This window comes from Rhea pennata, chromosome 11 (assembly GCF_028389875.1).
Source record: "Rhea pennata isolate bPtePen1 chromosome 11, bPtePen1.pri, whole genome shotgun sequence".
Lineage (NCBI taxonomy): Eukaryota > Metazoa > Chordata > Aves > Rheiformes > Rheidae > Rhea > Rhea pennata.
This window is the reverse complement of record NC_084673.1, coordinates 4,498,675-4,520,386: the sequence shown is the minus strand read 5'-3', so window position 1 is coordinate 4,520,386 and position 21,712 is coordinate 4,498,675. Positions and strand designations below refer to the sequence as shown.

General features: G+C 46.7%; 1 protein-coding gene across 1 annotated transcript; it reads right to left on the bottom strand.

Annotated features, from left to right (window-relative positions):
* Positions 1–11,439: 11,439 nt before the first annotated feature.
* Positions 11,440–14,670, bottom strand: AGTR2 (angiotensin II receptor type 2). The gene is made up of 2 exons (XM_062584700.1): positions 14,489–14,670; positions 11,440–12,836 (listed from the first exon to the last, which is right to left on the bottom strand). The coding sequence occupies exon 2, from the start codon at positions 12,761–12,763 to the stop codon at positions 11,648–11,650; it is 1,116 nt and encodes a 371-aa protein (XP_062440684.1). The 5' UTR covers positions 12,764–12,836; positions 14,489–14,670; the 3' UTR covers positions 11,440–11,647.
* Positions 14,671–21,712: the final 7,042 nt, after the last annotated feature.

The window sequence follows — 21,712 nt, the reverse complement described above, 5'->3', positions numbered from 1 at the left end:
TGCTTAGTTCAGCCTCGCAGCCCAGGAGTTCGCCAGAGGAGATCTCAGTCATTACGACGAACACATCGACAGACACGTTGTTTTTAGTCTCTAGCTATAGTGCCCTATTCCTGGACCGTGTTCTGGAAGGGGCCTTGCAAATGCAGTCCGCTGTTGCCTTCAAACAAAGTTGATGTAAAACCAACAAATGTTCCTTCCAGATCACCACCAGCAAAGATCACAGACCGCAGTGTATAACTGAAATATTTTTGGAGCTTCTGATGGCCTCCTTGCAGTGAATGTCACCTACTCTGTGATGAGGGGTTTTTTTTCTTTCTTTTTTTTCTTTTTTTTCTTTTCTTTCTTTTTTTTTTTTTTTTTTTGAACATTTATGTCATTCAGTTGTCAGGGAAGAATCTTAACAATCTGTTAAATATGAGAGCGTCTTTTGTTTGGGGCAAATGACTGCAAATAAACTGCCTCATGCCCACTGCATACCCCATGCTCTCTGCTTCATGCTTATCAAAACGTTGGCTGCTTGCTCTCTGAAATGAGTGCGAGAATCACTATGTGATTTTGTCATCAGTGGAGGGATTTGTGTGAGACATTTAAGAAAAAACACATGAAATGCTGTGTAAATGCTGTGTTTGGCTTCAGGTACTGACTGAGGCCCAGTTATTTTGTGCGTGTGGCATTTATCTTGCATCCTTGTGTCCACACACATGAAGGTTTCCTATGAAATAAGTGCTTGCTCTTTTATGCCTTATTATACAGCACGAATGTGTATAACCTGGTAAGGGTCTTCTGAATGCAACAGTACAAGGTCAATGAGAAAGATGGTTCTGAGGAGAACTATGAGAAAGATTAAAGCACAGAAAGGAAACTTATATGGAGTAATGAAATAGGTCGATATTTATCTTGAAGACATCATATATCCCAAAAGGTAGAAACCCACCAATTCAGCTCAATCACAGGCACTGGCTGAAGCAAGAATTAATTTGTGAGACTCCTATGCAGAAGATCAGAGTAGACAATCATAAAGATCCCTTCTGACCTTAAAATCTTGGAATTTCAGATACTAGAGAGGTGTAAAAAGAAAACAACAACAACAACAAACTGTAGCTATCACTAGGGCTCATGTGAACTGCCCTATCAGAGGGCATACGTAGGCAGCACACCTGGAATAGACTTGTAAGAGCCAAGCGACTGGGAGGCATAAAGCCAGGCCACTGAACACTTCTGTTCTGGTTAATACTTAAGTATTCCTACACTAGTGTTCCCTGTGCTTGCAGACACTCCTACGACAAAGTCTTGATGTATATAGCGGATATTTGTAGGGAGGAAGGTTTTAATGATGTTGCTTGAATACTGCAATATGGGCACAAATGCACAAAACAGGCCATTGATTTTGGGCACCTCCATTTCTGCATGTTCCATATGAGATATCTGTGGTCTGATTTTGGAAAGTACGGAATTTTAAGTAGGTTCCAGTTGCCACTGACTAACTGGTGCATTAGTTGCCTACTGTAATAAGCATCTATTGCACCCAAATATTGAGGAATCTAAAATTTAGGAACTTTAACTGTTTCAGCAAGCTTTTTGGACAATATGACATGGTCATCTTGCCGTGGTTCAGAAAGGGACACAGAAAAGCATCGCTTCTTTTCCTGGTAGGATTGTTTCATGTAAATTAGACAGGCTCATTCCATATAAATACATACAACCTCCACGGGGAAATGTCTGTATCCAGATTACGCTGAACCCACTAGACAACAGGTTCCCTTTGAAGGCAAGAGTGTCACTGGAAGCCTGGCTGAGCACCTAAAGCATTAAAGACCAGTATTTAACAGAGGTGCTTGAGACACATGCCTTGGGGAGCTATTCATATCACCTACATTAGTCATCTAAGCAAGCAGGTAGGAGCCCAAATGCTACGTGCAGACAACCCATGGAAAGCTAAATGTCTCCAAAGGACAAAGGAGGGGCATTAGATCAAAACCTTAGGGCCTCTTCCAATCACATCAATAGTTCTAGGCTCCCTTAAAAAAAACAACATAGAGAACAGCAATACCAGAGGGCAATTCAGTCATTTAAGACTTGATACAATCTCTGGCTGGGCACCTTTCTCACCACTGAATATAAGGGGAGCCAAAGGCAATGGGACTCAAAATGTGGGCATCTCAGGTCAGTGCCTGTGCTACGTGAGAAGAGCCCTGGTCTGGCAGTGTTGGTGGCATCTCTGCTCGCAGGTGCAGATATCCACAAGGATTTTCTGCATCTCACTTGCGGGTGGTCTGGCACTCATTCTCTTTTTCATAAACGACATTATTACTGCATTCAAGCTATGTTTTCATACCTTCCAAGGAGTCATTTTTCTACTGCAGCAGGCACTAGGTCGCCTCTTCTTTGACTTCAGCATACCAAAGGAGAAGTTCTGGTATATCATATTACCTAAGGACTTAACAAAAAATATGATTGTTAACAAAGCTACAGAGCTTGATCCAGCAGCATTTTAACATCAACACTGCAAAACAGCCCTCTGTGTCCTAACTGGGATACACTCACGGTAAATCAGAATGCAGGGCTGAATATATATGTATTGGCTGGCAGCCTGACACTTGGCAGCCTCCAAGGAGGTACACATTGTATGAAAAACAAGACTAAATTTCTTTGTCTAACTTGTAGCTATAAGGACATACAGAAAGGAATGGAGAAAGGGATGGGGAAAGGTTACCCTCTTCTACTCTGCTGAGGTATTCCCAGCTGATTTCCAAAAAAGCAGTCAGAGCCTTACCTCTCCCTTTGAGCCAGACTCACACCCTGCAAAAGGGGTGTCTTCTTGCTGACTGAGTTGCAAAAGCAGAGACCAGCGATGAATAAGAAAACACTCAAAACACTTTCATGGATGACAAGAACCTAGTGGGATTACAGCTTTTAACATGGATACCAGTATGTAATAGTTTAATGGAAGTGCTCAGGTTTCCCTGAGGAGGCTAACGAGGAAATGAGACATTGCTAACAGCAAGGGTGCAGCCTGGCAAAATGACTTGAGGACAGGGGTTCTTAATTTGCCTTTCAGTATTTCCCAACCAGAGAGGGCACAATCACTTTCTTGCAAAATCGCTGTGCCTTTGCAGGATAAGCTTTGTGTTAAATAAACGCCTGCAAGCACATTCAGCCTTTAGAGCAGTATGTGCTGTTACGTGAGATTGTACGAGGAAATGAAGTATGTTTTTATAGAACAGGCACATATTCCATGCCAGAGTAGCAGAGCAGGGAGCAAAGACTGGAGCCTGAAAAGACACTGAGTGAAGAGCCAACATGAGGTGAGCTGCAAAAGGCTGCTTCTCTGGGGAGCTGTATGGACACCTGCACGAAGGGAGAAGTGATCACTACCTTTCCTTAACCACGGCAGGAAGGGGAACGTGTAGCTCTCCCTTCGCTCTGCTATGCTGCAATACCTTTTGCTCAGCTTCTCTGTGTGGTTTGAGTACTTTTCTTCTTGAAATGGTGACAGGAAGGGCTGAAGACCCCAGTGAAGCTGAAAACGGATTCTCTCTATGTGCTTTCTTTAATTATTGCGTCTATAAAGAACCTGCACACATGAAGCGGGCAAAGGAAATGCTCTGTACCACAGTTGTAGATGTTAACTGCTACACTACTTCACTGTGAGCTATTCAGAGAAGACGTTAAATATTACCGAACTTGCTTCACTGGTATACTTTAAGTTGGTCTTACATGCAGTAATGTTGTGGCCAGGATTATAGGACAAACACAGGTGGCAACAAGAACATAGCAAAGATTTATGACAAGGACCGCAGTGGGAGGGAGCTCCATGAAAAACCTCTCATTCTTTGTGAGTCTCCAAGCGCATCCAGCTAGGTTCATTGGGCCACGTGTCACCGATGTCCCAATGCACCAGAACAAGTTCTTAGTGCTGCCACCTGCTCTGCGACCCAAGGAAACCCCCTTGAACACTCCTAAGTAATTATTTGGAGGCTTTCAAAAGGCCCTCATGCTGAATCCACCCTGTTTGTTCCACATGAACTTCTGACATTTTTTCACCTGATAGAATTTTTTTCCCCCATAGTTTGCCTTAAAAAAATCTTGCTTAACCCAAGCACTGTCTTTAGCAATCGATAACATAATTTCCCACCCAACTTGGGTATGGATAGAATCTGCTCCTGCCTCCTGTGAAGCCTGCTCTGAATACTCCTGCAGCTGAATTAGCTGCAGGCTTCTACAGCAAGCTCAGCACTGGGGACTTTCATCTGTTATCATCAACTGTTTGTTGATCATCATCCTACAGAGAGTTAGCTGCATCAGGTCTCAGCAGCAGAAGTTCAGCACCTCTGACAAGCAGGTAGCTTTAGAGTTCAGACCCATGCTGGACTCAGAGCTGAAGGGAAAAAAAAAAAAAAAAAAAAAAAAAAAAAAAAACATTCCTGGCTTTTGGGGGGAATTTCTTTCTTGGCTGTTCCACTGGCTGAAAAAAAGATCTCTTTACATTCCTGCAGGGGATGAGGATCAAAATAAAATCACATGAAAGACGGCCAAACCCCAGGCTGAGAGCCAATGAAGTCCTTGGAGTTCTCCCCAGTTAATGCAGTACATTTAAAATCACACCTTAGAGTCTTTTTTTTCCTAGCCTTGTCCTTGAGACAACTCCCTTGGGTTGTGTCATTTACTTGCTTAATAAAAGCCCACAGTGTTCCAAATTGCAGCAGTCTATGACCACAGATTTAAAAGAAAAATGAATCTTTTTACTATTAAAAATAAGTACATTGACTACATTATGAATTATATCTGGTTCTGAAAATATATTTTTAAATAGACCTCTGTGAAGCATAATTACTGCAGCTGAATTGCACGTGGAAGAATCCTCTTCCAAAGAAGTATACACGTTGAAGAGCAAGTTCTGCACACCTTAGTCTTCTTAAAGGAGACTATTAATGCAGTAAGATAGGACATACAGAACTTTATGAAAAAAAGGAATCTATGATGCTGTAAAATCTTAACTATAGGAATTTGTCTGTGACTGCAGAAAGCCAAATTTTGCTATCATTACTTTGGAAGAAATCTCTTTGCAATCAGTGAAGCTATTTGCAGAGTAAGATGCTAGCAGCATGAGGATCATGAGATCTATTTCATTTTGTATAAAATCCCTTACATCACTTATCAGAGCAAGTCAAACCACACAGAATAGAGGTGCTCAGCATCTGCAAAGAAAACTCAAATGTTCTCCTGCAAGGGGAAAGGAAGACCTTGAACAGTTGCCTGCTACATCATCATCATCTCCATGAAAGATTTTCAAAAGCAACAGATTTGCAGCTGCTTTTAGGCTACAGGTGAAGTGCTTCATTTTATCCAGAGACAGCAGTAGTGATATATTTTTTCTGCTCTGTCACGGCACAGCTGCGTGCCTCGCACACGCTGCATTTATAATTTTCATTGTCCTGTCGTTGCGAAAGAGCCGATGCTCTGCGTGTCCTAACGCTCAGCACAAATGTTTCGGTCTGAGTTTTGAGGAAGGCTGTGAACCGTGCACCCGGGTCTCGGGTGTCTCAGCTGCTGGCAGGGCAGCCTGGATCGCCTGCAGCGGGGCCGATCCTGGCCGCCGGCTCCCCGCTGCCAGCCCTGGGGCTCCTATGCCAGCTGGCTGTCTCATGACAAAGCACCAAGGGGGAGGTTTAGGGCACAGGAAAATGATTGCAGAGTTCAGTACCTGTGTCTCCAGCACCAAACCCATCTGCATGCACATGTTTCCTACATGACGAACAACCTCCTTTTGCATGAGCAGATAGCTTCAGAGCACAGTCAGAGGCTTCTCTGGGGAATGCAGAAAAAACTGTTAAACCACAGTTTAAACACCAGTAATAACATACTGCTGTTGCGTCCTCGTGGATATATTATATGGATTTGACATCTTTCCATGTCATTGCATTAAGTCTGTGCAAGCTCTCCCCCACATTCAACAGTAACTGCAACTTATATCCGTAATAAATCTGTGTCTAAATGCATTTAGTGATTATCCTACTTTTCCTTCCTGCTAGAAAGCTTCTTAACATTTGGCAAGTGAGCTGACTTCCAGAGACAGACGCATCCTGTGTTTCGTTCTAGCTCTCTGTTAAGTTGACTTAGCATCTGTGCTGGATAAGTCACATTTGTAGCCTTGAAACTCATCAGGTTGTTTTTTTGTTGTTTTTTTGTTGTTGATTTTCCTATTTCTTATAAAAACAATAAAAGAGTTGAACTTACAATTCTTAAAATCAAAACTCTCTGGATCTGGCTTCCTTGCCTTACAGGCATGGAGCAGAGCTCTGCAAACTTTTGTTAGATCAACTGAAGAGCTACTGGTTGTCAGCAGGGGATAATGAGCCTTATAAATTCAGAGATTTTATTCAGGATAACAGGGAAGTCAGTCATGACTCTCATCTACTTCTATATTAATCTGGTTTGTCCCTGTGAAATGTTTCGGGGATCAACAGAGTCCTATGCAGAGCTTATAGCGTCAAACACAGACTGGCTCTTGGCTGAAGAGGAAATGGAAAGTAAACACTGGAAACGGCCAGCTCCAAGGGGCTGGCTTCTTCTCCATCCCAGGTCGCTCCGCTCCAAGACCAGGAACAATTTAGCCAGGTCTGTGGCTAGATTTCAGGACAGATGGTTTCCAGCACTCCTGGTCTGCTGGCCTCCCAAGTCCTGCTCGTGTCCCAGCAACAGACAGGCAGCGAAGCTGGGAAAGAGGTTTCTCAAAGCTGAAGGAGTTATGCCAGTGTCTGCACGCTTTCAGAGACACAGCAACTGACATCCAGAGCTTGCACGCAGGGACGTCAGGCACACTCGGTGTCTGACGGCTCACTGAGGATGGGAGTACTGTGGGGAGGTGCCTTCGTGCCAACTATGGAGAAGAGGTGCAAGTCCTCATGGTTCCAGTCCTCATCAGCTGCAGCGGCTGGCGTGTCCCCCGAGAAACACAGAGCAGCACCCAGCATGCCCGTTTCCAGCTGTGAAAAGCAGCGGGAACCACAGTACTGCAGAGTGGTGATTACAGATGTGGAAATACCAGTGTGGGAGAATGGCTGCAAATACCTCATTAGGAGACGTGAATGCACATACGGCTTCCTGCTGCAAGTCAAGCATCCAGTAGAGTTAAGCAGTATTTCACCTCAAAAAAAATTAGAAAGTCCAATTTCCCCACAAGAAAATCTCAGTTTTGATTCTTCTCCCCCCCCCCCTTTTTTTTTTTTGATTTTCCTTTTTGTATTCCAGCACGTCTTAACAAACTGTGGGAGTGTTGGTTCTCAGCCAGATATCTCACCAGACATTGCCCCAAAATGCAAGGCAGGAAGCCAACCACTGCACCAGGACCAGAGGACGTATGATATTGAACGTAGCAGCCCTTGGTACCTTCCATAGATGGATACCTGATCAGACAAAGCAATAGGAGACTCCCAGGAGGCCTCTCAAGCTAATGAGCCATTCCATGTCCATGTTCACAAATCCTGCCCACAGCCACTGGCAGAGCCTGTTGGCCAAAGCAACAAGCCCCCCTCTGTCCCACACAGTTAGATCAAACAGCAGACAGACACAGGGAAAGTAAATCTCAAGGCCTTGCTGAGTGGAGCAGCCCTTCCCAAAAGCATCAGTCATCTGCCTCTGAGGGAAGGACCTTTGAGACCAAAGCAGCGAGTCTGCCAGCATCAAGAAAAGGCTGCCAAAACACTTCATCCCCACACTTCAGGTTTCCTGCATTCTCTCCAGGAGGATTCCCATATGATATCCACATGGGAAGCGTGAGCAGATAGCTCACCCCGTGGCACCTCCTTGCCCTGCAGCCAGGGCAAGGAGACGCGCTGCAATGGGCTGCCACGCTGTGACCGTCAGCTGTGGGGTGGCAAAAGGATATTGCTGCCCAAAAGCTATCCTGAGCAATGGGACAAGTGTGCTGAGCTGGTGCCAGGCCAGGCTCAGGCTATGTTGACTTCTCAGGCAGAACATGCTGTACTAAACATTTCTTATTGTATATCTTACATAAACAACACATTGAGCTCACCACCCAGCACTTGCTTGTACTAATAAATGCCAGCAGCTCTCTGCTCCATATACTGAGGTCACATAATAAATCCAGCTCAGGCACACACACAGGATGCTCAGTTCAGATCGAGACTGTTTCTACAGCTCATTAAAGCTGATAGGAATCAAAGACAGCTCGGACAGGAAGCTGCAAATAGGATTTGCTGTGCAAGAGTGGCAGGGACAGACCGTGCCCTTGTGGGAAATCCCACTCTGGCAGCTCAGGTCTTCAAACCCTCTTGAGCGAACAGCTGCTGACAGGCCCAGAAATGGTCTGGGGCATTTGCTGCTCCAAAAACCTTGCTGCTGCTTGAGAAGGACATCTGCCCATAGTGGGAAAAAGAGGAAAAGTACCATGTGTCACCTGTTGGTAGCTATATTTCCCAGGGGATCTGGCCCATGGTCATCGGCCAGGGACATTTTGCTTCTGCTCTGCCCCTGCAGTATCCACGTACACCAGCGTGGGAGCAGGTGCATCACATCTGCTGCAGAGACATCAGCATTTCCCTCTGCCCGCACAAGAGTGCAACGCACCATCTCCACATGGGGTTTCCTCGGCTCTTAGCATGGACCGCACTGTGGCAGTCCAGCAAGGGCAGAACGGGTGCAACCCAGGGCAAAATCCAGCTGCCACTTATAAATTCATTTAATCACATTTGCAGAGCAAACAAGTCACTGAGCAACCACGCATGCTCCAGAACGTCCCTGCCAAAGCTGAGTGAACTGCTCCAGAGCAAAATCCCAGGGCAGGTCACAGGGGCTGCCAGGTGGCAAGGCAGGCTGGAGTAGGGCTCCTGGGCTTGCAAAACTTCCATCAAAGGCTCCTACCACTGATATGCTGTCTGCATTTTCTAGGGGTGTCTAAGGAAATCCAGGACAGGAGGAGGAACTGGAGGCCTAACAAAGAGAGGTTGTAGTGCTGTACAGTTATTAGAATGGCTTGCGAATGCCAGTGAAGTGTTCGCCTCCAAAGAAAAAAAGAACAGTTTATAAATTTGCAAGAGAGCACTATTTAAACTTTTGTCTGCCTTTTTATAGTGTCTCTTCTGCAGAAAATCCAGAAAAAAATAAACATAATATACAGGAAATGTGAAAAATCACCTTTTCCAATATAAAAACCCTGAAAAATCTCACGAGACACTTGAGTATTAGGAAAGAAATTCAAAGAGCTCAACATTATCCAATGTGCTCTAAAAAACGAAGCAACATCTTGACATTGCATGCCCCCCATTTTTACCTCAAGTTCCTCTCCAGACAGACATTTTTGATATTTGTCCAGGCTCCTCAAAGTCACGATCTATCAGAGGGATCAGCTAGATCTGGCAAAAAGAAATGTCACATTGCCGAGCTCACAGGGTCGCTTGGTTTGTCACTCTCGCAGAACATGACCTTCTGGACAGACTTCTTCTGCAATTGCATTTTTGAGGAAAGAATTTTCCCCCCACTCTCGGTTTTGCCTCCCATTTAATACATATTTTTGTTTTCTTGTTTCTAAGATAACAGTGAGCATGGCTGCCTCGGCCCCTGGGAGGCAGTGGGTAAATCTCTGCCCATCCCATGTTGCTCCCTCTCATCTCAAAAGTTTTCTCCTCAGTTCTTTTTAACCTCTTACAGACCTAAGTGCAATTAGAGCCGCATTTCACATTCTAGTGATGTTTCCCTATCCGCACAGGTTTGTACATGAGAGAGAAGGCATAATGCTTGCGAAAAAAAAAATGTTCTTTTTGAGCAAATCTGGCCTGACCTAGAGAAAACGTGCCATCTGTGCTTACGCTCCGAGCAAATACAGCTGAGGCTGCAGAGGGGTCAGGTAAGGCTGCACATGTAATTCAGTGACTGTTTACAGCCTACATACATACCAATTAGTGGCACGATTGTGCTTATTACTGCCCTAATCTGTATTGCAGCAAAGGCACAAAGGCTCAGCAACCTCTTATTAGTTCTCTGACCCTGCCACTTTGAATACCTGCTAATTTTCTTAATAAGATTATTTGTTTTGCTGCAGCCTGACTGCGTTGTTATGCTCATTGCTAAGCAATTAACAGTTTGTCTTTCCAGAAATATCTGACGCCGCAGACGCTATTAGCACCCGCCGGAGCATTTTCAACAAAAACATTCCACGGGGCATGTGTTGGCGCCTCTTCCGCTTTCTGGGACAAGCGTCTCTCCAGCTATGCACCCGCTTTCTGGACCACCAGACTGGGCCAGAGCTGGGGGTTACTTGCGGCCAAGTCCCCATTCTGCCCTGTTCTGTGCAAATTTTTTCATCCTGCATCACTCCGATGCTGGCATATATCAGCCAAAGCAAAGCATTTCTTGCAAAATCTCATTTTTGTGGAAGCAAGCAAAGGGCTTTGCCACCACCCTGCAGTGAATGAAGGAGCCAGGTCCCCAGGGCTCCCAGGCGTCGGGTGTCCCAGGGTCAGGCCCTCAGATGCCCCCCAGGCGATGTGGAATTTCTGACCTGCAGATCCAGGTGTCTTCAGGCAAGGTTCAAGAGTAATACGTCAGGGAAACTCCCCTGACAGCAATGATCCTTCGGTCACGCGGGGTGCCCCAGCCTGGAGACAGCCTGCTAGGAGCCAAGCAAGGTGTTAACGGATCCCTCTTTTAGCCTATCAGACTTGAAAAGATTTAGACAGATCCTTTCTTACGGGCCCAAAATGGCATTTAGGATCAGCTTTAACAAAAGAAAAATTCCAATGTTCAAAAATATCCTCAAAATAGAATAATTATTTGCCAAATAATTATACTTTTTTATTTACAAAGAGGTAAACTTAAATATTGGGAACTGGATGTGGCTTAGGAATTGGCCCATAATTTCACTTCTAGGTGTCAGGGCAGCCACTTGGGCTCTGAGCAAAGGACTCTGAGCCACTGCCTCAGAGCAAAGGACCATCTAGACCAGGAAGTTGCTACCTGCTCAGAGAAAGGTATAAAATCACAGAAAGCACATAGTAGTACTTTGCCCAAACAGTACTCTCCTGCCTCCAACAGTTTGTATATCCATGTCTCGATCTTCCCAGGCCAGGAAACAGAACAAAGGTCTGATGCATTTAATGTAGGCTATCTCTAGTTATATACCCATTCATTCAAAAATGTGTGTGTATATATATATGTTTAAATAAAAAAATATATATAAAATAGAAGTCAAAAATATTTTCTTGCAGATAGGTAAAGCAGTGCAGATAGGTGCTCTGCTTTAGTTACATGTTTTGTAGTGTGCATGTCTTTGAGAAAATCAGCTTAGTTAGGATGCAATACTCAGCACTCGGGTCCTGGTAGCTTTGGTGCAATGCTCCCTCGCTATACTTTGTCATTCCGTGCTACATTAAACACCCACACAATCTCAGCCACACACAAGCTGATATTTAAAATGCCATTGATATATTTATTTGCCAGAAACTTCCCTCTATGCAAAACTTTGCTGCTCATTGTGGAAAGGAAGAGAAAATCCCCATGTATGATGAAAACAAGTTCTCCTCCAAACAACTGGCAGGTGAGCAGATGCAAAGCGAAGAGGAGAGAAGAGCATCGTCACTGCAGGGCAGCCCACTGCTCCGGTGCAGCCCTGTGCTGTGCCAGGCACCTACTACATGGGCCCAGGACTCTCTCCAGCACCCCCTAAAGCCTCAGCATCTCTGAAGCAGCTCCCTTTTCGCAAAGAGGAGCTCTCTCGATGGCTGTTGAACTGATAAACCTGGCGTTTGAACAAGTGATGGAGCTTCTCCTGGAATTGGTTCCCAATAAAGCAGTACAGCAAAGGGTTGACGCAGCTGTTAGCAAATGCCAGGCAGATGCCAAAGGGCAGTGCCGTGTCGATGATGCTTGTCACAGCACAGTCATTAATGATGTCCATATGAGCCAGCGCATCCAAAAATGTTAAAATGTGGAATGGGAGCCAGCAAATCAAGAAGGCCACAACAACAGCAGCCACTAGTTTTAAGACTTTGTCCCTTTTCTGCTTGTTTTTCCCAAACTCCTGTGCTTTTAGCAAGTGCCTCCTGATCCAGATGTAGCACGTGGTGATCACTATCAAGGGGATGAAGAAACCAACTGTATTTTTCAGGAAGGCTGTTCCCACAGACCATTTTGCATAATTCTCATGAGGAAAGGCCATAATACAAGCATTTACCCCCAAGCTTTTAATGTAGTGCGTGTCACGGAAATAAAAAGTCGGGAGGGAGGAGAAACAGGCCAGGCTCCACACAACCAGTGCTATAACGTATGCCTGCTGCAGTGTTCTCCTTTGAGAGCGAATAGGATGGACAATAGCATGGTACCGGTCCAAACTCATGCAGGTGATGAAAAATATACTTGCAAACATGTTCAGGCAAAGGACCGAGCTGGAGATTTTGCACATGAGAGATCCAAAAAGCCAGTTGTATCCGTGTGCGTAATATGTAGCCCAGAAGGGGAGGGTGACAAGGCACAGCAAATCCGCCATGGCCAGGTTGAAAATGTAGATATTGGCAACTGTTTTGGGGCCGCTTTGACGGCAGAGTACGGCCACCACCACACTGTTGCCAACCAACCCCAGTATGAAAACTATGGAGAAGAGTACTGGAATTAGTGAAAATTGGTAGTCAGAAGAGGTAAGAGGGCAGGGAGGCGGCCCGCGCAGGGCAGCCGACGTGTTGGTCAGCGCCGTGTAGAGGGCCTGGAGAGTTTCCCCGGTGGTGATGGCCAGGGAGTAGTTGCTCTGCATGTTGACACTGGTGGAAAGAAATATTCTGCTGAAAATTCATGTGCTAGCACCGCTCTTCCATTGCATCGCTCACCTGCAGATCATAAACCACACATTAGACACGCACTCTGCAGACGTCTTAGATCTGGAATCACACAGGTACAATAAAATAAAATCATTTAAAATGATGTCAGTAAGCTGAGAGCTGAAATACCAGACAGCCATGCAGGACTACTTTCCTCCATCCTACTAACAGGACACAACTAGCATTAGGAAGGTCACAGCACGTTTTAATCAGCCTGGTAGAGAAGCAAACGGCTGGGTTTTGTCTGCGATTAGACAGTGATTTCTGCAGACAGCAGAGCAGAAAGATTATTGATTCAGGAAGCGCAGATTCTTCAAGGGACTTCTGAGACCAAAGCAACACCTAGGCTCCTCGCGATCCTTTTCCTCAGCTTTCTCATCCTATTTCCAGCACTCTGTGTAGTTAAAATAAAGCAAAACAGCAGCACTTGCCAGCAGGGATCAAGCACTTCACACCCACAGATCTCCTGGCACTTCACAGGGACCAATACAGCCTTTTAATACGGCTATTAGGACAGCAAGCCATGGTTTCTTTAATTTCTGGGGCTGGACACAGACACACTGAAGGGCCTTTGCAGAATATCACACACTGACAGATTCCTTCTCAAAGCACACCTGCACCTCCTGCCCCCTTAATGGCTTTTAATCAGAAGAGTAAACTAATTTTTTTTTCCAATGTGGATATTAGCAACAAATGCTCAAGTACCTAGTCCTTGCAGGTGCTGGATTTAACAGTAGTATTTGTCATCCATTTAGAAAGATCAGGACTGGGCTTCAGTATGGGAATGGCACAAATAAAAGGCTCCTCGGACAGACTTTGTTTCAGGTCTCTCGAGTCTGCACTCTGAGCCGAGCTTTTTTCAAACTTCAAGACTTTATAGCCAATAAAAAAACCAGCATATCCAAATATTCTAATGTACTCAATAGAAAGACAATTCCTTTTTAATTAAGTCCTTATGGAAGCAGTCAGGCATTTAAGAATTCTCAGGGGGCTCTAAAGCAACAGAGATTTTGACCAAGTAAAGACAAAGTTGAGTAATGCTCCCTCATTTTACAGAGGGCAACTGATCATTTCAGAAGTATTTTTCTATATTAACAGTTTAGTGTACAATCTCTTATCGTTCGCTCACTGCAAAATATGCACCATGGAGCTTTGCATAGTCTGACAAAATTGAATATTAATTATATTGGCTCAACACAATGAAAATTTTAGAGGAGACTATTAACGCGCATTTCTGCTTGTATTTAAAGCCCCACATAGTGGATCACAAGCCCCCATGCCATAATCGGACAGATCTCAGACCAGAGCAAGAGTGTTACTTGGGGAGAGGAGAAGGGATTCAAGGGAGCGTCTGGAGCCCCCTTTCTCCCTTAACTCTCATGCCTTGAACCCTTCACTTTAACCACAGATGCTGAAATCTCTGAAACAGTTGCAAAGCCTTATGCGTTTGACTTATTCTCAGTAGAGGGACGATATGATATTTAATTGTCGCTATATTGTTGAGGACATGCTCCCCCCTTTGCACAGGAACAACGCGGTAGCTTCAAATCTGCTTCTAAGAGACAGCCATTCCTGCTCTAAGACACGATGAGTGATTTTATCACAAAGCAAATCAAATTATGCTCTAACAGCAGATAGAAAACATACCTTTAAAACCTTACCTTCATCTGGCTGGAATTATGCGCTCCTTTTTTCTGCTTTCCTTCTAGCGAGCATCACCACCAGCTCTCTTACGCGCTCCATTTTCCCACTGGAAGACTTTAACCTACATAACTTGAGGGCTGAAATATGAATGCCTGCCAGCGTCTTTTCCTTTTGGAAGCAAAGCAGTTTGAGAGCCCCCCTTTCCCAGGCCACGTGAGCACAGGCAGTAAATCAGGAGAGAGGAACAAGACAACAAAAAAAAAAGGAAGAAAAAAGGAAAGAAAACGGAAATTCAGACAAGTATCACTATGAGTTTCTATGCACACATGCAGAGAAATGCACAACACAAGGATCTCGGTAGGCGGGGGGGATTTCCATGAACTTTAGGGAGTCCCGGTGTTTGCTCAGATGTTTGAGAGTGGAAGAGGTTGTTACAGCGAGACTGACTGTAACGTGAGCACGGAGAGAGGGAAAGCGGAGGAACTTTGCAGCACTCGCACCAAAACCGCCAGTGTCAGCAGGGCTGATCCCGTCTCCCAGCCGGCAGCAAGGGAGAGCCCCTGTCCCAGCGCGGGCTGAGCCACGCACGCACCCTGTGCCGAAGAGGAGGCCGACGTGGCACAGGGGACTCTCAGCTCAGGGGCTGCACCGGGGTAGCACATGGTTAAAGCACGGCAAGCCCGTGCGCTCGGCCAACAGCCCGTTTGCATACAGCTGAGCTTTCCCATCTGCTGCCCTAGCTGCAACCTGCCTCCCCTGCAGGCTCCAGCTTTCTCCTCCTCCTCCTCCAGGATGGAGCTGCTGCCTTGCCCATGCAACTCTTGCAGAGCAACCGCTGGTGCAAAATAAACCTCCAGAAGCTCTGAACATTTGCAGTTATCCCGAATCTGAGCTCCACACAGCACCAGCCCATCTGCTGGGGATGCCTGTGCAGCACTCCCCTGGGGCGGCTGCCCTTGCTTTTGTGGCCATGGAAAGTGGCCACAAAAGTCCTCACAGCCACAGCTCCTCCCTGCCCTGCGGGGGCAGGTGCCATGGGCCTGCTGTCCCATGCCGAAGATCATCATCATCTTCGATAATTCACCAGTGCAGCTGCAGGAAACCCCAATGCCTGCCCTGCTTTGGTGCTCCATAACCAGCAAGCTCTGCTTATGCCATGGCGACCCAAGAGGGAGCTGCTAGAAGGAAAATAGCCTTTCACCTGCCTCTTTGGAGAAACCCTGGGATGAGAAGGCTGCAGAGAATGGTTCAGCTTTTGGCCCAGTGAGAGTCCACGTGCCTGTTAGAGATGCATTGCAAATATGCTGTTCATTGGTCAAACCAAACGTGCACCCAACAGTTCAGCAAGACACTCAGGTGAGCAAGTGCAGGAGTCACATGTCCTCCTGCAAAGGGGAAGAAGTACATCCTTTGCCACCAAGCACCCCTGCACACACAACCTGCCTCCAGGTCCGCAGGGCTGCAGTCTCGATGCAGCTGAGTGACCTGAGACGGTAGCTCTCGCTCTGACCTGCATCCTTCAACTTTTTATTGCTGGGTGGCAATGAGCCACCCTCAGCTAAGAGTTCTTGCTGCTGGCTTTGCACACAAATGGCTAGTTGAGGATACTGCTCCATCCTTCATCAAACGTCCAGTGAGCTCTGTAAGCAGGGAAAAAAGTCAATAGCATGAGAATGTTTATTCGCAATGATAACAAACCCAGATTGTTGTTTAGATTTAAAGCTTTCCCTTCCAGTTGTACTTCTGATCCTGGCAGATACTTGCTACATCTACTCTGTTCTAGCAGCGCCTCAAAAGCTGCTCAAAACCTTCTCCCGGCTGCAAGTATCCTGGTGGGACAGAGATGGGCCCGGTGCAGCAGGTACAACAGGGTCACACCTTGGGATGGTCCCCTTCTCCCCGGCACGCTCCAGAACATACAGTTCCCTGTCTTATCCCATGTTCTTGTCCCAAAGCTCCTGTTAGCCACACGCAAATATTTTCCCCCTCCTCTTTCCATCTATACGTTGCCAGCATGGGAAATGGCTAGGAAAGAAAAGACAAGTCTGCACTGCCAGTACGGAGCCTCCTCGTCCCACGCAGCACTGTGCTAATCCGCCGGCGCACACAAGACACGTTTGTCCCGCTTCCAGGGCCCGATTCCTAAATCCACCTTGGATTTGCTGCACCAGGGCTCAGCACAGACAGGACAAGCACAGAGGAAGAGACCTCAGGCTTTTTACTGTTGCTCTGCTTGGAAAGTCACCAAAGTGGGGAGTTTTCACTGGAAAGAGACTCATTTAGTGTTAAACCGTGAGGAGCTGCTGTTTCCTGGTGCATGTGTTTGGAGAAGGATTTTATGCATGTCTTTCATACTAAAAAAAAAAAAAAAAAAAAAAAAAAAAGGAGGGGTTCAAGAAGATTTCTTATTGCGTGCTCACTTGCAGCACTCAGACTTACCTTCTACCTCATGCCTGTACATCTAAAGAGCTTCTTAGAAGTACTTTAAAAAAAAAAAAAAAACAAACATGCGCAATGCGCAACATTACAATAATGACTTCCAATCAATTGTATAATCTTTTTAAAACAGCTCAATACATGCAAGTTCCTAGGTCTTGCTTTCCACAGGGAAACGCTGCTGTTTGGGATGGAATATTCCAAAGAGGAAGCGTTTCAAACCGCTCAGGCTCTGGTGGCTAAACCTCGCCAGCCTGCCAAATTCCCAGAGCGGTGCGGGATCCAGCTGTGGCGAGCATTCATAGTCTTGATTTGTTTTCTTTGGAGAAAGCAAGAGCGAAAAACTTCACATAAAAACCTCTGACTCGGAAGGAAAACCTGCTCTCCAGGCAGCATGTGGGCCAAATGATGTGTTTGCATCTCAATGCATGGCACGTTTGCACCGCACCGGACATTTTGCAAACACCCCCAAAACCAGCCTGCCTGCAGCAGGGCTCACCCAGCACTCCATCAGCTTGGATATGGATTTCTCCTTCCCATTTTTGTTTGCTTAAGGGTTTGGGCCATGGAGAAGGCTGCTCTCTCGCACTCGTTTGGTAATGCAGGAGGAGAGCAGATCCCAGCAGAGGACCAGTGCCCAAGGCAGCGAGTCCCATGTGCATCCGGTGCCTGCAGCCGGGGTCCTCACACCATCCTGCAGACCTCTGCAGCACCACCAGTTTTGACAGTGGGTAACTCTTTGCCAACTCAGTGTTTCAGCCAGGACGCAGAACTGCTAGCATTTTTTTAAAAAGACATTGGTTAGCATTTCACCTTCTCACCTGGAAGTGTGATTTCAGCTGGAAGCAGGTTTGGGGGGATTGCTGGCTTTCCAGCAGCCCCAGGGCGCAGAGCACGGCAGAGGCAGGTCAGAAGGAAGAGGGTCGCCCCTCTCGCATCCGGCATGGAGGAGAGGTTTCCAAGGCGTTTGCTTTACGAGTTGCTTTTCTCAAGCCGATAACGCTGCCAAGACCGTGATTATCCACCGTGACGTTGTTTGTTCAAATAATCGGCTTTAGGCATTTTACAAGTTACTAAAAGCAGTAAAGAAAACAAGCGCACGGGTGACTTTGGAAGCGCACTGCGCCCACTGCTATTAACAGCCGCAGCGCGCCCAGTGCCCCTGACGCCTGCAGCACTTGGGGCCGGATGGGGTGGGAAACCGGCAGGCACCAGCGACTTTCCCGCACAGGGCGCGCTGCTGGCTGGAAGCACGGCGTTTCTGGGGCTCGAAACCTAGTTTTGACGCCCAAGGGCCCAGCGGGAGCCACGCTCAGCTCTCAAAGAGCAGTTTCTTATCACAGTTAGTTTTCTCCTCCCGAGCTCTTGCGGTGACAAGCAGCAGGAGGCGAGACGGATGCCAACCGCCTACGGGAGAGCGCTCCCTCCTGTCTAGTAGCTGCTTTATTGGTATTAACACACCTGTAAATAGCCCGGCGTTTGAAGGATGTGGGAGCAGGTGTACTTCATACTGCTTTTCTTTTTAGGGTGCTTTTCCAGGGCGAGCCAGGACTCCAAGAGATAACTCTGCACAGCGATATCTTCCCAGATATCCTCTAAATAAAAGGTCTTCTCTCCTTTACTGTTTTGAGCTGTACCCATCGTAAGCGTTATTTCCCACTTTTTAAGTGCTTTTACCAGGAGTTTCTCTTACGTACCAGAAATGCTGACACAAACATGGAGGAGGTAGGTCATCAGCTAGACTAAGCTTTGGTGAGAACCAGAATATTCCTGGTATTGAGTGTGCCAGCTTATTTCATCTCCCTTGCAATCCAAAAAAGCTAGTAAGCAATCCTGTTCACATTCCCTTCACTCGCTGGGGAGTTTAGAGAAAACAAACCTTTCTGTTTTACTGTAACAGACTAGCAAGGCAGTGTTACTAAACAGCAATGATACCATGGGATTATTAATAATGCTGGAATGGGAATAATGTGAGCAGTAGCTTGCTACAGTCCTACCAGAGAACCAGGGGACAATCTGACAGAAGGGAAGGAAAATGCCCAAAGAAGTAGTGGAGAAACAGAATCTCAGAAAGGAGAAGCTAAGCACAGCACGGGAAAGCAGGACAGGCTGTCCCTACCTCTTTCCTACCAAACACCACCAAAGGAGACCTCTGAGCAGTAATGCAAAGACGTCTGTCTGTCTAGGAATGAAGTGCGTGCTATGGCAGAAGAGCCTTCAAAAACCCAAGGAGCAGCTAGCATCAGAATCTCAGCATGGGGACAGCAAGCCAAGCATCCCATAGCAGATGCATGGGCTGCTTGCATCAAACCACCCTGGAAAGAAAATACAACTCCTTAAAAATCTACAGTACTAGACAAGGCCCTCGACATCAGCTGCAAGCAATCTCTGAAGTGGGTGTGCTAGGCTATAAATCCCAGACATCAGATAAATCACTGCCTGAGGAAAAGGCAAAATGCAACCATGGTCATGCAATGAGTGCACCATATTTTAACAGGGAAATGCAGTAGCTCATCCTTTCCTTTCAATGCAGAAGAACGAGCCACCATAACCAAAACACATGATGTGTGTGCAAAATAAAATAAAATAAAATAAAAAATAAAATAAATAAAGAAAGAAAGAAATGCTCCTAGCAGACAAGCTAAATCTTTACCTACGGAGCACAAGCTGAGCCTGAAGAATACAGCCTCGGGGCTGAACGGCCAGAACAGAGTGGACCATAGTGAGAAAGTACTTCCTAAAAAAGTATGTAGAGAGAAGAACCCCATAGATCTTCACTGGAGGAACCTGGTCTTTACTGATCCCTGCCGTGCCACCAGCTGTGGGTGCCTGCAGTACTGCCGCTCGCAGCTGGGGACAAGCGGCTGGAAAGGCAGAACCAGCTGCTGTGCGAGGTGCATGGGATTTGTGCCGTTATCCCGGACCAGCACGCAGCCCCCAGCACAGAGTTTAGCTCTCAGTGGTGTTTTGCGAGGGCTCACTGCGTCCCAGCCATTTTGTGCTGAGCAGAGGCATGTGGCACACACAGCCGAGGCTGGCAGGAGGGAAGGATGGAGAGGAGGCACCTTGCAAAACTGCCTGCGTTGCCATCGGGTGCGGACAGCAGAGAGCAAGCAGCGGCTCTTGCAGGCTCTTTACATGCCACAACACCTCTGTGCTTGTGCAGATTGGGAGGGAGCACAGTGACGCACTGGGCTCGATGGAGCAGGGAGAGGATGAAGGCAGCCCCGACCTGTCCACGCTGCCTGGAGCATGGACCTCCATGACCACATTGCTTCGATCCAACAGCAGCTGCAACCGGAGCTGCCTTTGGTGAGCGTGCTCCAGGCAGCTGGCACAGCCGAAAATCCCGGCAAGGCTGCTGCTGCCCCTCGCACATCGTGGGATCGTTCCAAGAAGCAGCTGGAATTGCCAAGCCCATAACAAGCTGTAAAAATCTGACCAGTCTGACACTCCCAGGCTCTTGGGCCTACAGGCTACACTGAACCAAGGAGACATTGTGCAGCTGCACGCGTGTGTTATGCCGCTGTTTTAGGGCTGTTGAGCAACATCTGGCAACAAGGAATTCTGAGAACTGCAAACTTTTGCTCTCTGACAATCTCCAGTATGAAATCAGCTGCAAAACAAGCAGAATTAGTGACAGAGCTGGGCTTAAAAAAGGGCTGAAACATGGCAACACTGCTGGATTTATGACCATGAATAAAGTATGCATCAAATAAAAACGACAAGAGAGCGAGCAATCTGTCTTCTTCAGCCTGAGCTATGGAGGTTTAGCTAGGAGAGACAGACTGTTCCCAGCCAGGGACACAGAGTGGCTTGCTCATCCTTGTGGGGACCAGCAGAGACCTGGCTGCTCTGCAGGGACACCAGACAATGCTGGCGAGCGCTGGGTGTCCATGCTATGCCGCAGAGGAAAGCCATGGAGATACCAGCCATGGGAAATGCCACTCCAAATCGGCATCTGTGGGGCAACCTTCCCATCCAGAGCAACGGCCACCAGCACCCCACTACCTGGAGATGCCTCCTGCCAAGGCCATGGTACCGCTGCTCTCACAGTGACAAATAGAGTTTGGGCCCTAGTTTCCTCACTGCAAAGCCTGTCTAGCTAAATAAATGATGTTGTTTACAGCTGGAAGATGATCCCCATTACACAACACTACAGTCCCAGCCAAGCTTCCAGGGAGAAGCTGTTTTCTGGGAGGGTCACTGCTTGAAAAAAAAAACAAGAGGCAAAACAGAACTAGTTGAAGCCAATGCAGTTATCTGATGGCATAGGAAAGCCTAAGCTGCTTTTGCAGAGAAAACAATGGATTTGTAAGTAAGTTTGTCTAAATCATACTCAGTTCTGGTTCAGGGCTTATTTGCTTTTTCAGTCACTCCCTGGGCAGAGAAGCATAGGACCACGGTAAGATGCATTAGGGAGAGGGAGGAAATCTAAATTTGGGAAAACATCAAAAGAAAAAACTGAGGCAGGACAAGCACTTTAGAGCAAGGAAATGCACCTGAAGGGGGGTGAGGACTGGGAGAAGTGCTTCAAACGTACCAAAAACTTGAGAACTCTGATATAGAAAAGTGAGAGGGAAACAACAAAAATGTTGAGGAGAGAAGGAAAGAAAAACAGAAAGGGAAAAGAAAAAAAGAAGAGCCATAGCTGTGCCACCAGTATCCTTCTGACACATAGGCTGCAAGGCCCAGCTCTAGTTCTCTTGGTGTCACACACAAAATAATCAGATTGCTGATCACCAGTCCCTGGTTGCCAGGTACGTTAGCAAGCCGAGAGGCTCATCATACCTCCTCCAAGATGC